Raw genomic sequence first — 13,816 nt, forward strand, 5'->3', positions numbered from 1 at the left:
ACGCGCAGAAAAATAATATCCGTGTAGTCTTTGACTGCTCAGCAACCTATATGGGCATTTCGTTGAATTCACAGTTACTCCAAGGCCCAAACCTGACGAACAATTTACTTGGCGTTCTTTTACGATTCAGAGAGGAACATGTGGCTATTCTAGGAGATATTGAAGCGATGTTCCATCAGGTTAGAGTTCCTGTGATAGATAGAGATTGTCTTAGATTCTTTTGGTGGCCGAATGGCAATGTAGTTGAAAATCCTGTTGAGTACAGAATGACCGTCCATCTGTTTGGGGCAACGTCCTCGCCAACATGTTGTAACTTTGCGTTGAAACAGACTGTTGAAGATTATGCACACAGATATCATCCGTCTGTATCGAAAATTATGACAAACAGTATGTATGTCGATGACTGTCTTGCATCTGTGGAATCCGAGGGCAAAGCAATCGATGGTATTAGAGATGTGACTTCTATGTGCAAAAATGGCGGATTTAAAATGACTAAATGGGTCAGTAATATGCCGTCCGTTATAAACTCGATACCTGAAGATGATCGAGCTAAAGATGTTCAGCACTGGAACCTTGATGATGACTTACCTGTAGAACGAGCTCTCGGTGTACAATGGAACATGGAAACTGACTGTTTTGAATTCAAAGTTAAATGTAAGGACAAACCAACGACTAGACGGAATGTTCTATCGATTACAAGTTCAATCTACGACCCTATGGGAATAATATCACCATTTGTGCTCACAGCGAAATCTATTTTACAACGATTGTGTACGAAGGGTTACAGTTGGGATCAAGAGCTCACTGGAGCCGAGCTTAAACAATGGACTGATTGGCTAGCTCAACTTAGCGGACTAGAAAATATACAACTACCGAGATGTTACAAGTCCACAGATACAACAGAGACCGAATCTTGTCAACTGCATTGTTTCTCCGATGCTAGTGAGACAGGGTATGGAATGGTTTTCTATATTAGACTTGTTGACAATGCGAATAGAATCAATTGTGCATTTGTACTTGGAAAATCTAGAGTTAATTCCCTCAAGAAAATTACGATACCGCGACTTGAGCTCGCCGCCGCTGCGAAGGCTGTCAGGTTAAGTAAAGTTATTGTTGATGAATTGAATTACACGATCGACAAAATTCTATTCTGGACAGACAGTATGTCCGTTTTGCGTTATATGCACAATCTGAAATCACGATTTCACACTTTCGTTGCTAACAGACTAGAAGTTATTCAGGAAGTAACAAAACCCGAGCAATGGAAATATGTCAACACGAAAGTCAACCCAGCGGACACTGCGTCTAGGGGAATGAAAGCCTCACACTTTCAGACAAACACGGCATGGCTAAATGGTCCGGATTTTCTTTAGAAAACGGAACGTGAGTGGCCAAAACAAGAGATAGACATTTCAATTCCCGATTCCGATTGCGAAATAAAGGAAACAGTTAATACACCTATAACGGAACCGAATTATGACATACTTGACAAATTGATGGCTCGATATTCAGGTTGAATGAAACTAAAACGAGTAGTGTGTAGAATTCTGATATTCTTCGATCTTCTGAAAGGACGATGTGACAAAGCGAAAACTGAAACGAAACGAAACCTGATCATGACGGATATGATTAAACGATCAGAAAAATGTATTATCCGATATATCCAGAAACAACATTTTGCCGATGAAATAGATTCTCTATCTAGTGATTCGAAGAAAACTTTAAAGAAAACATCCAAACTATACAAACTGGATCCGTATATAGATTATGACAGCATATTGAGAGTAGGTGGTAGATTAGACCGAGCGGAAATACCTTACGATATGAAACATCCGATTATTCTGCCAAAGAATTCGAATATTTCGATGTTGATTATCAATGACATTCATCGTGCGATAGGACATCTTGGCAGAAATTCGATTCTATCAGAACTTAGAAAACGACACTGGATAATCGGTGCCAGTTCACGTACAAAAAGAATGTTATCGAAGTGCGTCACGTGCAGGAGATATCAAGGACCATTACTCGAACAAAAGATGGCTGATCTGCCAGCAGAGAGACTTCAACCGGATAAACCTGCGTTTTCTATGGTTGGCGTTGATTTCTTCGGACCGTTCTACATCAAGCAACGTCGCAGTACTGTTAAAAGGTATGGAATTATATTCACTTGTATGTCTGTATGTGCAGTACATCTGGAAATAGTACATTCAATGGACACGGATTCATGTGTCAATGCAATAAGACGTTTTATTGCCCTTAGAGGTGTACCCGAACTTATCCGATCCGACAACGGAACGAATCTGATAGGTGCAGAACGAGAAATGCGAGAGGAAATTCTTAGATGGAACATTGACAAGATTGAAAGTTTCATGACTCAAAATTGTATAAGATGGGAATTCAATCCACCATCGGCTTCCCATTTCGGAGGAATTTGGGAGCGGCTAATTCGATCAGTGAGAAAGATCCTGTATTCAGTAATCAAAGAACAGAACATCAGACTAGACGATGAAGAACTTACGACATTTATGTGCGAAGTTGAATCAATACTAAACAACCGCCCACTTACCGACATATCCGACAGTGGGAACGACATCAATGTTCTCACGCCAAATCATCTGCTCTTATTACGCCCAGGAGAATATTTTCCTCCTGGAACATTCTGTAAAACAGACAGTTACGTACGAAGACGTTGGAGACAAATACAATACTTGACTGATTTATTTTGGAGAAGGTGGACATCAGAATACATACCATCCCTACAGAAAAGGCAAAAGTGGATTAATGAGAAAAGAAACGTCGAAATAGGCGATGTTGTGATAATACAAGACAATTGTCCGAGAAACTATTGGAACTTAGGTCGAATAATCGAGGTGTTCAATAACAATGACGGATTCGTACGTTCAGCGAAAGTGAAGACAGCTACGACGACATTAACTAGACCAATTGCGAAACTGTGTATGTTGGTAGAGAATGACCAATAGAACAGTATAAAAACTATTGAATGTTTATGCACCAGAAACTTTTTGATTTCTGACTTTGATTAAGAGTTTATTTTTTTTGTTTTAATTGTCTTTTTCACTTTGGCTCGTATTAATAATTTTGATAATTGTGTTTTATGACCACAGTTAAGGGGCCGGAATGTTGAGACCAAAGTGTTTGATTTTGGTGATTGATTGATTTCACACAATTTGAATAGAATTATATGTTACATTGGTTTATGTCCCTTTAAAAAAGCTTACTCTTAAATGAAAACAATGAAGGTCACATATCTATTTCGATGAAGAATTATCAGAATGATCACTTTTGAGGGTTTATTGAGTTTACCAATACGGTATGTACATTTATGTTTCTTGAAAACCCATTTGATATGTGTATTTTATATATGCATAATGTTTTTGATATATTGTTCTAGATATTGACTTGTGGCTATATTTATCCGAGGTGTCCTTTTCCATGTAAATGTTTAAATGTCCAGAGACAATAACAACACCAAACTTATATTTTGTCATTCCTCACAAATAATACATATTTATTTCTAAAGTTACTCTCTCTTAAACGGGTCGCGTTCGATTTTTCCAATTTTCACTGTCCACAAAGTGCTACTCGATATTTCCACTTTTCCCACTATGTATCTAGTACGAATCGGATTTTGTATTTTTGCAATACTATTTATGTGAATTGTAACATTTGTATTTTTGTGAAAGTATTTTGACAAATGCTTATGAATGTTATTTTTTTATATTTTGTAGTTAATCGTTCTCATATTGATACTGAATAAACTTGAATGAGACGAATTAGTATATGACTTCAAGCCCACCATTATAAGGCGTAACAGTCATGGCAATTATGAGACTGTCCATGTTGTAACTAGGCAGTCAAAAGCAACCAAAGTTTGCTCAAATCAATTAGTTATATCCCTTTCTCAATGAATTTCAATGCTTTTCTATGTAATTTATTTCTCTTTAACCATTGCAGTTAATCGAAAACAAACATTAAACGTCGAAAAAGGATGCAGTTTCGATATGAAATGTGTGAAACATTTTGGAAAACAAAATTTATCATGTGCCACTCACTGCCTTGATTTTTCGTGGACGCCCTCTTAAAAGATTGAAAGGGTTACCCAATAAGCATCCGCATTTTGTTTAATTTAAATGAAATTTTTACCAATTATGCTTTGCAATGCCATCATGAACATTCTAATGAATTTTCACTTAAATTATATCGACTGTAATTGTGCTTTCACTTTGTTATAAAGTCCTAAAAGAGTTTCAATTCTATGTCTCGCATCAATCTCACAATGTATTTGACTCTCTATTTAATTTAAATAACGATGATAATGTGACCTACATGACGCCTGACATTCAAGAGGTCCCGATCTATTCACTGAGTTTTTAGTGGAGCCTGGTTTTCACTTACATTTTTTTCTTTCGACATTTTTTTTTTGTTTTTGTTTTCTTTGTCCGTTTGTTTGTTTTTTTTATGCTTTCAATATAATATATTCCTCTTTAAATATTGCAGTTATGCAAAATCACATATATAAAAGGCTATTGCAGGGCCTCGAGATTGAGGACTTTAAGGCTAAACCACATGAGTTTTCTCGCAAACTCTCCATTCAAACATGGTACTTCCAGCCACGTCATTACGGTAGATTTAAGCAATATTGGAAGTGAATCTCACTGTAAGGTCCCAAGTGCCGTGAATCAAGGTCCATAGATTGAAATTAAAACTTTAAAGTCCTTATAGATACCGTGGAGGACTACGCCAGAAAATGGATAAAACGAGAACAAGAAGACATTGATTCTCTGTCAGAGTGAGAAAAGGCTGTGAGGTCTTTAATTTGGAAACATATGAAAGTTTGAAGTGTGTCAATGAGTGTCAATGTTACACCAGTTTTCAAAAACCCAGATGTAGCAAAACATTGTCTATTATATATTAAAATAAGTTATACTAACAGCAGAGAAAACCCAAAACATCATTATTTTTGTCTGCAAAACGTATTGCATCCAAAATGTATTATCAGAGGTAGACGTAGAAAATAGTAGCAATAATGTGAACTATACTATTACAACACTCCACAAAGACGAGAAAGTGGAAAACCATAAATCTGCGCTATCCTCTTGTGGTCTGTACCTAAGACGATGATTGTGATCACCGTCTATGTACTGGATTACTAAATGCCACAATAATCCGTACAGACAACACTACATAGCTGGATCTGCAAAATGTACCACCAAACCTTTTTCCTAATTCTTTTTAAATGTTATAGTCACAGCTATCAAAGAGTTCTCCAGTCCAATCACGGGATTTGTTACTCCCGTAGTGCTAATAATTCGATGTGGATCCTAAAAAATCCAAAAGATCTTCTTAAAACCATCAATTCAAGATTATTATCAGAATACAAAAGCATTAAAATCTATGATTTTTCAATTGTTTTTTTACTTTAAGTCTCCATATTCAGTTAAAATCCCGACTCAAAATTTTAATACAACGGTGTTACACCAAAAAAAGGCAGTACTCCGTGATACAAATATGTAGTTCTTGGTTGATATTCCTCATACTTTGTAAAAAACAGTTCCTAATAATCTTTCGAATATACCGAAAAAGATTTGTCCACAAATGCTGGATTTTTCTTATCGGCAACATATTTGTCTAGTGTGGTGGACGTGGTTTCCGACAAAGGGTCGGCATTCTAATGGGAACAAATTGTTCGCCTTTTCTTGCTGACCTATTTTTTCACTCTTATAAGGCTGACTTAATCCAAAAGAAGGGACATCGTATAGCTAGATCCTTTAATCTCAATATCAGTTATGTATATGATGTATCATGTAAATATGGAGATTTGATACTTCACATCTACCCCAGAGAACTTTCATATCTTGAACAACACTTAGAGATCGATGTTAAAGGAAAACTATTGACCAAACTATATGACTTTTCATTCTCTATTGTGATTTTTTCTTACATCTGTGGCAACATCCTTTCAGCATCAGCGTATGGAGTTTCCATATAGCAATTCATGTTATGCCATAGACTACCGTAACAACGCTGACTTTTCGTATCGCGCTAGACTTCTTAAAATAAGTTTCTGAAACAGGGTAATGTTGCTACAAAATTAAAGTCATCACTACAGAAATTTTAACATCGCCATCATGAACTCGCGGATCGTTACGGTGTATCCTTCTGCATCATGGAAACTGATTTGTTCAACGTGTCATAGTTTTCCTTTCGTCTTCCGTCTACCCCTTAACTTTACGTTTTTTTTTAGCAGAGGACGCTTACCTTACCGGTGCGCCTGGTCAATGATCCCAGTTTTAAGTGGAGTATGCAAAAATGTCCGTTGATTTCCTTTGCATTGATGAAAACGATTATATCAGGAGTAATATTTTGAAAAGCTGGTAGTTTTTATTTTGTCTCTGTTGATCGATAGGTACATATATATGTAGTGGATAGCCCTTTTCATATTACCGACTGATTTCGTGTTTTTATTTTAACTTTTATATACGACATTTTTGTTTACTGTCCAACAAGGCAAAGGACAACAGTGAACTTTAAATTCCAAAATTGAGCCATGGTAAGTAATTGGTTACTTTAAGGAGGTAGACATACGGTATAGGACACAACTCTTACAAATCATTGGGACCTTGGTATTTAAAATTGTACATCAAATCTCATGTTAGTATCAAAGTAAATCGTACTGATTTCGTTTTGTTTCAAATGAAAGATTGATAGGCTTTGGTGAAATTTAATATGATACAAACATATCACTGATTTCAAGAGTTATGTCCCTTAATCTAGGTCTACCTACTCAAATAACTAATTCCAACTTACCTACGTACTTTCCAAAGTAAGCATAGATTCTGTATTCAAGAAATAGGCTAACTGTTATCTGTTCTTCTTTCGTAAGTTTCCTCTCTTACTAACGGCTGCAGACAGGCCTTTTGAAATTCTCGGGCGTTATACAAATCATATGTCGTTTGGCAATCGGATGACGTCGCGTGAAATCATTCACTTTTTCCAGATTTTGCAAGATTCTTGCATTGTCTGGGAGTTTTGGCGGCAGCGTCTAGAGTGAATTTTGAACGTCAGACACTGTTTCGGAACTTGGAAGTCTACGACCGTCTATATTTCCTGTTTTTACGTTTTTGTCATATCTGTGGATTCCTCGGCTCACTGATATGTTTTTCTGTTAATTTTATTCAACATCTGCCGATATTTATATGTTAAAGCACTGAAACATTACTACAGTTATTACGTGTTTTAAAGTTTAAATAAAAACGTTATTAACATCAACACTTGGGACCTTCAATTTCGATATTTTTTTTTTGAATGAAGCTGTTAATAGAATATTCGGAGACACTAACATGACTTGTTTTATTGAAATCATTTGCATAAATTTGTACGTGAATTTTGAATAGAAACGTGAGTCTTACAACAAAACATACATGTACGCATTATATTTTTCAATATTAAACATTGAAACACTTTTAGGTCTTTTATTCTCCGAATGAAGCAAAAGTGATTTTTCCCTTTTAGGTTAAAACTATTTATTCAAGAAGTAAGTAAGCAAGCAAAAATACATGCTAAAAACGTCAACGAAAGGATCTTTTTATAAAACGTTGCTACTTCTAAAAGTCATTATTTTTTTGTATGCATGTACCAAACGTTTATATATAAGTGTATGCACTGCTCAGATGGTATAAACAATGAGAAATAAGTGTCAAGAGAAACGAGAAGGAATTTGGTGAAACGCAACAAAAGCACGAACGTATAACTTAAATATAAAAATGTTGACAATTTAGTTTAGAGAAATTATATATATATATTTCTAGATTTTTTACGCTTGTCCTAGCCAAATGGAAGTACATCGGTGTTTAAAAGATCTAGCAATTTGAGTATAAATATCGTCCTTATATTACAATGTCTTAATGCATTAGAAATGATATCACCTTAAGCGTAAAAACAATTTAAGGAATTCACTAAATTTTGAAAAAAAAAGAAAAAGTATTCGTTTAATGAATCAAATGTCAGTCGCATTCTGTTGTATTAAATGTGCCCTTTTAATGACCCCATTTAGAAATGAATAGCAGATTTTATTTTAATTTAGTTTTTAGGTTAGTTTTATCTCTTTTAACTGGACCTTTATGTGCATGGAGCAGCAATTTGCCTTTCGGATTGCTAGAGTTTCTTACTGACTTATTGTAGATCATACGGAATGGTTCGAGTAGATAGATTTTCCACGTTTTTTTTCTCGAAGATTACATTGCATTAACTTACTCAATGCTAATGTAAAAACCATAGGTTTCGATTTCAAGATAATTGAGCCTTAATAAAGGCAATTTTTACAACATTTTATATGGATTCTGTAGGAATTGTTCACTATTTTGCGAACTTTTAAAACAACATTAAATACAATTCCTTATAAATGTATTTGAAAAAAAATACATTTTTATTCTTTAAAAAAATTTCAAAAAGAAAATTGGGGGTGACCAAACACTTTTTCTTGTAATATTAAAAAAAAAAAAAAAAACAAAACTAAAATTCCTATTACATTTTTGTAGTATATTTTCTCGCTAAACATCTCCGCTTTGAAAGAATTTCCCGATGATTATCTCCCCTTTGAGAGAATTTTCCCGCCAATTATCGCCTTTTGAAAGAATTTTTTTTCTGCCAATTATCTCCCTTTGAAAAGTGCTTTCTACAGTTCATATTTGTAACTTGACTGTATAAATGTATATGTCAAAAACTCTTGTAAAATATTTTGATCATATTCTTACATCATTCAAACACTAGTAGTTGATTAATATATATATATATATCCGCAATATTTTGCAAGATGACAGAAAAGAATGCTCCATGTAAAAGGTATTATATAACTTAACATGATTTGTTTCTCCCTATGCGAAGCTCAATAAAAGAGAGGTCCAAAATGTTGTAAGGAACACTGTGGGCCCATGAAATAAGAAAAAAATAATTTCCAGCGCAAATCACCATAATGACCAGATGCCACTTAAGTGGTAGGCTATCTTCAACAAACTTTCTGGTATACGGAAATATAAAACGGAAAAATGTCGGATCATAGCCTGATCGTACCATGGGCAGTCCCATCAGCTCTTGCATTGTATCACATAACATAACAGCAAATAACAATTATAGCTGTTTTGACAGTAAAACATTGTTTATCACAGCATTAAAGTTGACTTTGGATGTGCAAATGATGCAATTAAATGTCATGGTGTATCGACATGTACCCTGAACTTTAGCACAAAAAAAAATACCAATGCATTTATTTATCATAACTAAAACTAATAAAAAATATGGAGGCTTATTTCTGCCATCGACAATTTGAGCTGTCAAGTACAGAAGATAATTTTGTGGTTATGTCGATATAACTATCAAGACAAGCCGAATGAATTGTCTCGGAAAGTAGATTTAACGACATTGTATGTCGACTTTACGAGTTATTTCCCTTTTACATTAGTATCACTTTGAAGCTTGAATATAAGGAATCATTCAAACGTTCTAGTGACTGAAATCTTTTTCTGGTCCTATTTTCTAGTCTATATTACTTCCCTAACCTCAGGTTTACTACTTTAATGCAATTAGCAAAAACAGTCAGTTCTAGCGGAGCTGGCTCTATGAGGAAATCAGAAGTATGGGCTCGTAAGGGCCGACATTTATCCCCTGGAACAATTTGAATTTTGTAAAGTATGATTTCGACGTGGGTTCAAATTTGACGAAGATAAAATATACTGATTTTAATAAAGGCAAAATAATACATGTATTTTGATACTGGTAATATAGTTTGAACATCGTGAAATTATATGTTGTCCGTTTTGTTTTTTTTTTTTGTGTTACTAGATAAATTGCTTGAAATTGTGTGAAGCAATTTGTGCTGGTTAAGGATGGACCATTTCATTATCGAGATGTCATAGGATCGGTCTTATTTACAACAAAATAAATATCTTGAAAACTGATTTCTTCAACGTGTCATAGTTTCCTTTCCCCTTTCACCTACCTCGGACTTGACATGTTATTAGCAACTCAGTTAATGTTTCTAAAAAAAGCAGAGGACGCTTACCCTACCTGGTCCATGTTCCAAGTTCTTAGTGGAGTCCGAGTTGCTCATTTCCTTTTACTACCTTGTATTATTTTGGTTATTTTATGTCCTTTGTTGTGTGTGTCTGTTTTCCATGTCTTGTCTTTGTCTCTGGATCCAGTGTGTTGGTTTTAAAAGCACACCATGGATGCTTTCTACTAGAACCACTGATTTGTGTTCCACTATAGGTTCGTACGGAGACAACGAAACGGAAGTAGAATTAGAGAAAGTTGGTTCGCACCGGTTGATTGCAGAGCTAAAACATTCATGCAGCTAGGACCACTCGATAAGTCCTCGGTAAGAGCCAAACAGAGTATGAGTTATGCGACTAAATTTTGCTTAATTTGAAAATGCAAATGATATATTTGTAACTATGATAAAAGAACACAAACCGATAAAATGAAACTATTGAGCTAAACGAATTGTTAAAGATCGTGTAAACTGGTGCGAACACAATCGAGAAGATTTTGGCCTATTCTTTCATGAACTAGTATTTGATTAAAAAGTTAAAATCTGTCAGCAAAGAAGCAAAAAGTCTCCGAAAAGTACATTCTTACACAGAAAACGATGCTACAAATCTATTTTATATAAGAAATTTCAGACATTTGGCATTGATCTGTATTTAATTTCAGCTCTCTCCATTTGGATATCTTATCCCTAAAAGTAAGTAGATTTAGATACTAAAATAAAAAAAAGGAGTTCTGACGGCATTTTAAAGATTAAAAGGTCACCGAAATAAAGAGAGGTCATGACTGTTTACGAAGGATAAATTGTATGTTGACATTTTCAGATACATAAACAGGTTATGTAAAATTTTATTTAAAGCAATAATTTCTGTTAGGTGTCTAATTCTGATCTAAAAATATACTTGTGCAAATCAATATGGAGATTGAATGATATTTTGAAAAACAAATGTTTGTTTGCTTGCCGACAAAGTAATTTTTGTGGTTCAACAATGCATAAAACGGAAACATTGGTGCAAAATGGAGCAAAATGTATTAATTCAGCCATTAGTCATTTTAAGTGTTACACTTCATCAAATATGTAAAAGCCTGTCGTATTTAACATAGTGCATTATAACGAATATTCAATCGATGTTGGTCGAATATTGTGAACTACTGATATTAAGGTCATTGTCAAACAGGTCCAGAATCAGTTAAAAAATGACTAATGCTGGTTGTTTTGATGGTTTCATCACTCTTTGATATTATCTGAGCAAGCTGTCAGTAACTGCGAGAATTCATAAAATGGGTATTTCTTTCTGTATATATATTGAATGTTTTATATATTGTTTTCTGTTTATGACAATAAAATGTATAAACTATTTGATAACTTGTTTGATTGTAAATTGCTCTGACAGTAAATTAGAAGTTAACAAGCCGTTTTATATTGTAATTCTAATTTATCAACTAATCTTCATTAATGATTGATTAACAGCTCATGTTCGACACTAAACTACGTTTTCTTTCTATATAACATTAGAGTTGTTCTTCTAATTGAACATACAGTACTTGTAGAAACTGTACCTTGATTTTATTATTTCTAAATAAAGGAAATATTTCCTTGATATTAATATCAGTTTTCCTAATGGTTTTTGGGTAAATTCTTGACATTGGTTCAGTTGGTTATGATATTGAATTTATTTATTACGTCACCGACCGCGAAGTTGTGGTGATTTATTATCTGTTTTTACTTTGTGTTTTATTATTACAAATTTGATCAGATATGTAAATAAATACCTTTGTTTTAGATGATTTTTCCTATGATATTCCTCTTTAATGCATGTTTAAGGCTACAAGTGGGAATTGGACAAAGAAAATTGATTTAGTTCTTTCTAAAAGGAAATGCCTAATTGAGAATTATGACAAACTTGGAAAAAGATACGCCATAGAGGGCCTCTGTAATTAAAATGGAATTTCTCTGAAAGAAAAATCGAAGAAATTCCGAAATACGTAGACTTCTTCCGCTAGTAATTGATTATATTTTATTTAAATTCATTTAAATCGTTGAAAGCATACTAGTGAGAGTTATAGACATAGGAAACATTGGCACACACTCGCACACACAGAGTGATTGCTTTAGGGCACCACTATTTCTAAAATGAGGACTGGCTATGAGGAAAAATAACAAGCGGCTCCCAGGAGCCTGAATCGCTCTACTGATTAAATATTTGCCTTTCAAGGGCAATAATTCTAATAAGAATTTGTTCGCAATTTTGACTCAAAGAAACGTTTGGTAGGACTTATCATATGGATCATTTCAGCAATTGAAAGAATTTGGCTTAACCTAATGATTTTGAAGAAATATGTAAAAAAAAGACTGTCAGACACATATCTTCTATTTTTATCGACGGTGGAGACTTTTGTCGATGTACCAAATATTCCAACATCAGTTTTATGTAGGATACCGTAAGATTTTTGAAAGAAATGATATTAAAAATAGCCAAAAAATGTCAATAACTGCAACACGGTTTAACAGATTAAAACGAAAATATGACTAAAGATAGGTGTCATCATGCTTAACACATGTCAGAATTTGTCTAAACCTAACGGTTTTGGAGATATATGCGAAAAAACCACTGTTTGCACCCTATGCATGGTTGATATTTTCAGTAGGGAATATTTGAACCTGCTGGTGGGTATAAAGGTATGCTCCCTCCAGAAAAAAAACTGAAAATTTAGAAGCCCTCCCATGCATTCTAAAAGCATTTTTTTTTTGGGGCATAATCAACACTTTGTCAAGCTTACCAAAAATGTACTTTTCTATGGAGGTAATCTGGGATTTTTCATATTCAGGCAGTAAGGCGAAGGAAAATTGATTGTTCGCTTCCCCTAACATGGATATTTTGAGACAGAGAGACCCAGCAGGCTTAAAAATTATTTTAATATTTATTATTTTTAATGATAAACTTTGGTGATATTCAGCCAGATTTATGTTTATTTCTTTACTTTCCCATTAGTTTTTCCTCCCATTACTCGCATATTTTATTGTTTTATAAGAAACGATGCAATAACAGACACCAGGAATGTCCGGTTGTTGACACCATTTCCTCCAGACGTGTCTTTGTTGCCCTTTTCATCAAGTCTGACCCATCGCTATCAGTTAGTGACTTTTTTCTAGCGAATGTGTATCGTTCGTTGCCCACAGGTAGACACCCCATGTGTCATGTACGGCATGTCACAAAGCATATTATCTCCCATTGCTTGTTGTTATGAAAATGTCGTAAAATATAAACAAACGAACAACTTTCAGCCAGGTGATCTAAAAAGTCAGGATCTATTTTTATCCTAATACTTATTTCCATATATTTATAACCTATAACTTTGGTTCCCTTGATTACTCTTTTACTTGAAAATTTGATCCTGGGCACCCCAAAAAATCAAATGGTTACAGATATATTTACATTTTTATTAGAATTAATGCTAAGAGCTCCCATCAGAATGACACCTACCAGGATCATCAATACTAATGCAAAATGTGCTATGAGGCTTATATTTTCCTGAATTTAACATAGTGAGTAATATGGACATACACATTAAAATAATGGTATTAGACCTATTCAAGAGCTAAATTTCTACTGGGGAGTTAAATTGAAAACCATGTATCAAGATTAAAACCTGTAATTCAGGCTTGGCAATGATAAGTATCAAATGTCATAACATCAAGGAAATAATGATTATCAGAAAATACAATGACAATAACAATGACATCATGAAGATG

At 34.2% G+C, this 13,816-nt stretch overlaps 2 protein-coding genes across 2 annotated transcripts; both read left to right on the plus strand.

Moving 5' to 3' along the window:
- Positions 1–50: 50 nt before the first annotated feature.
- On the plus strand, positions 51–1,373 carry LOC148599726 (uncharacterized). The gene has a single exon (XM_088557353.1). The coding sequence runs from the start codon at positions 51–53 to the stop codon at positions 1,371–1,373; it is 1,323 nt and encodes a 440-aa protein (XP_088413479.1).
- A 243-nt stretch (positions 1,374–1,616) lies between these two features.
- LOC148599727 (uncharacterized) lies at positions 1,617–2,981 on the plus strand. The gene has a single exon (XM_088557354.1). It carries the CDS (start codon positions 1,617–1,619, stop codon positions 2,979–2,981), a length of 1,365 nt encoding a protein of 454 aa, XP_088413480.1.
- The last annotated feature ends 10,835 nt before the right edge of the window (positions 2,982–13,816 follow it).

This window comes from Perna viridis, chromosome 13, assembly GCF_037379345.1.
Source record: "Perna viridis isolate PV_CMFRI_1.1 ecotype Kerala chromosome 13, ASM3737934v1, whole genome shotgun sequence".
Lineage (NCBI taxonomy): Eukaryota > Metazoa > Mollusca > Bivalvia > Mytilida > Mytilidae > Perna > Perna viridis.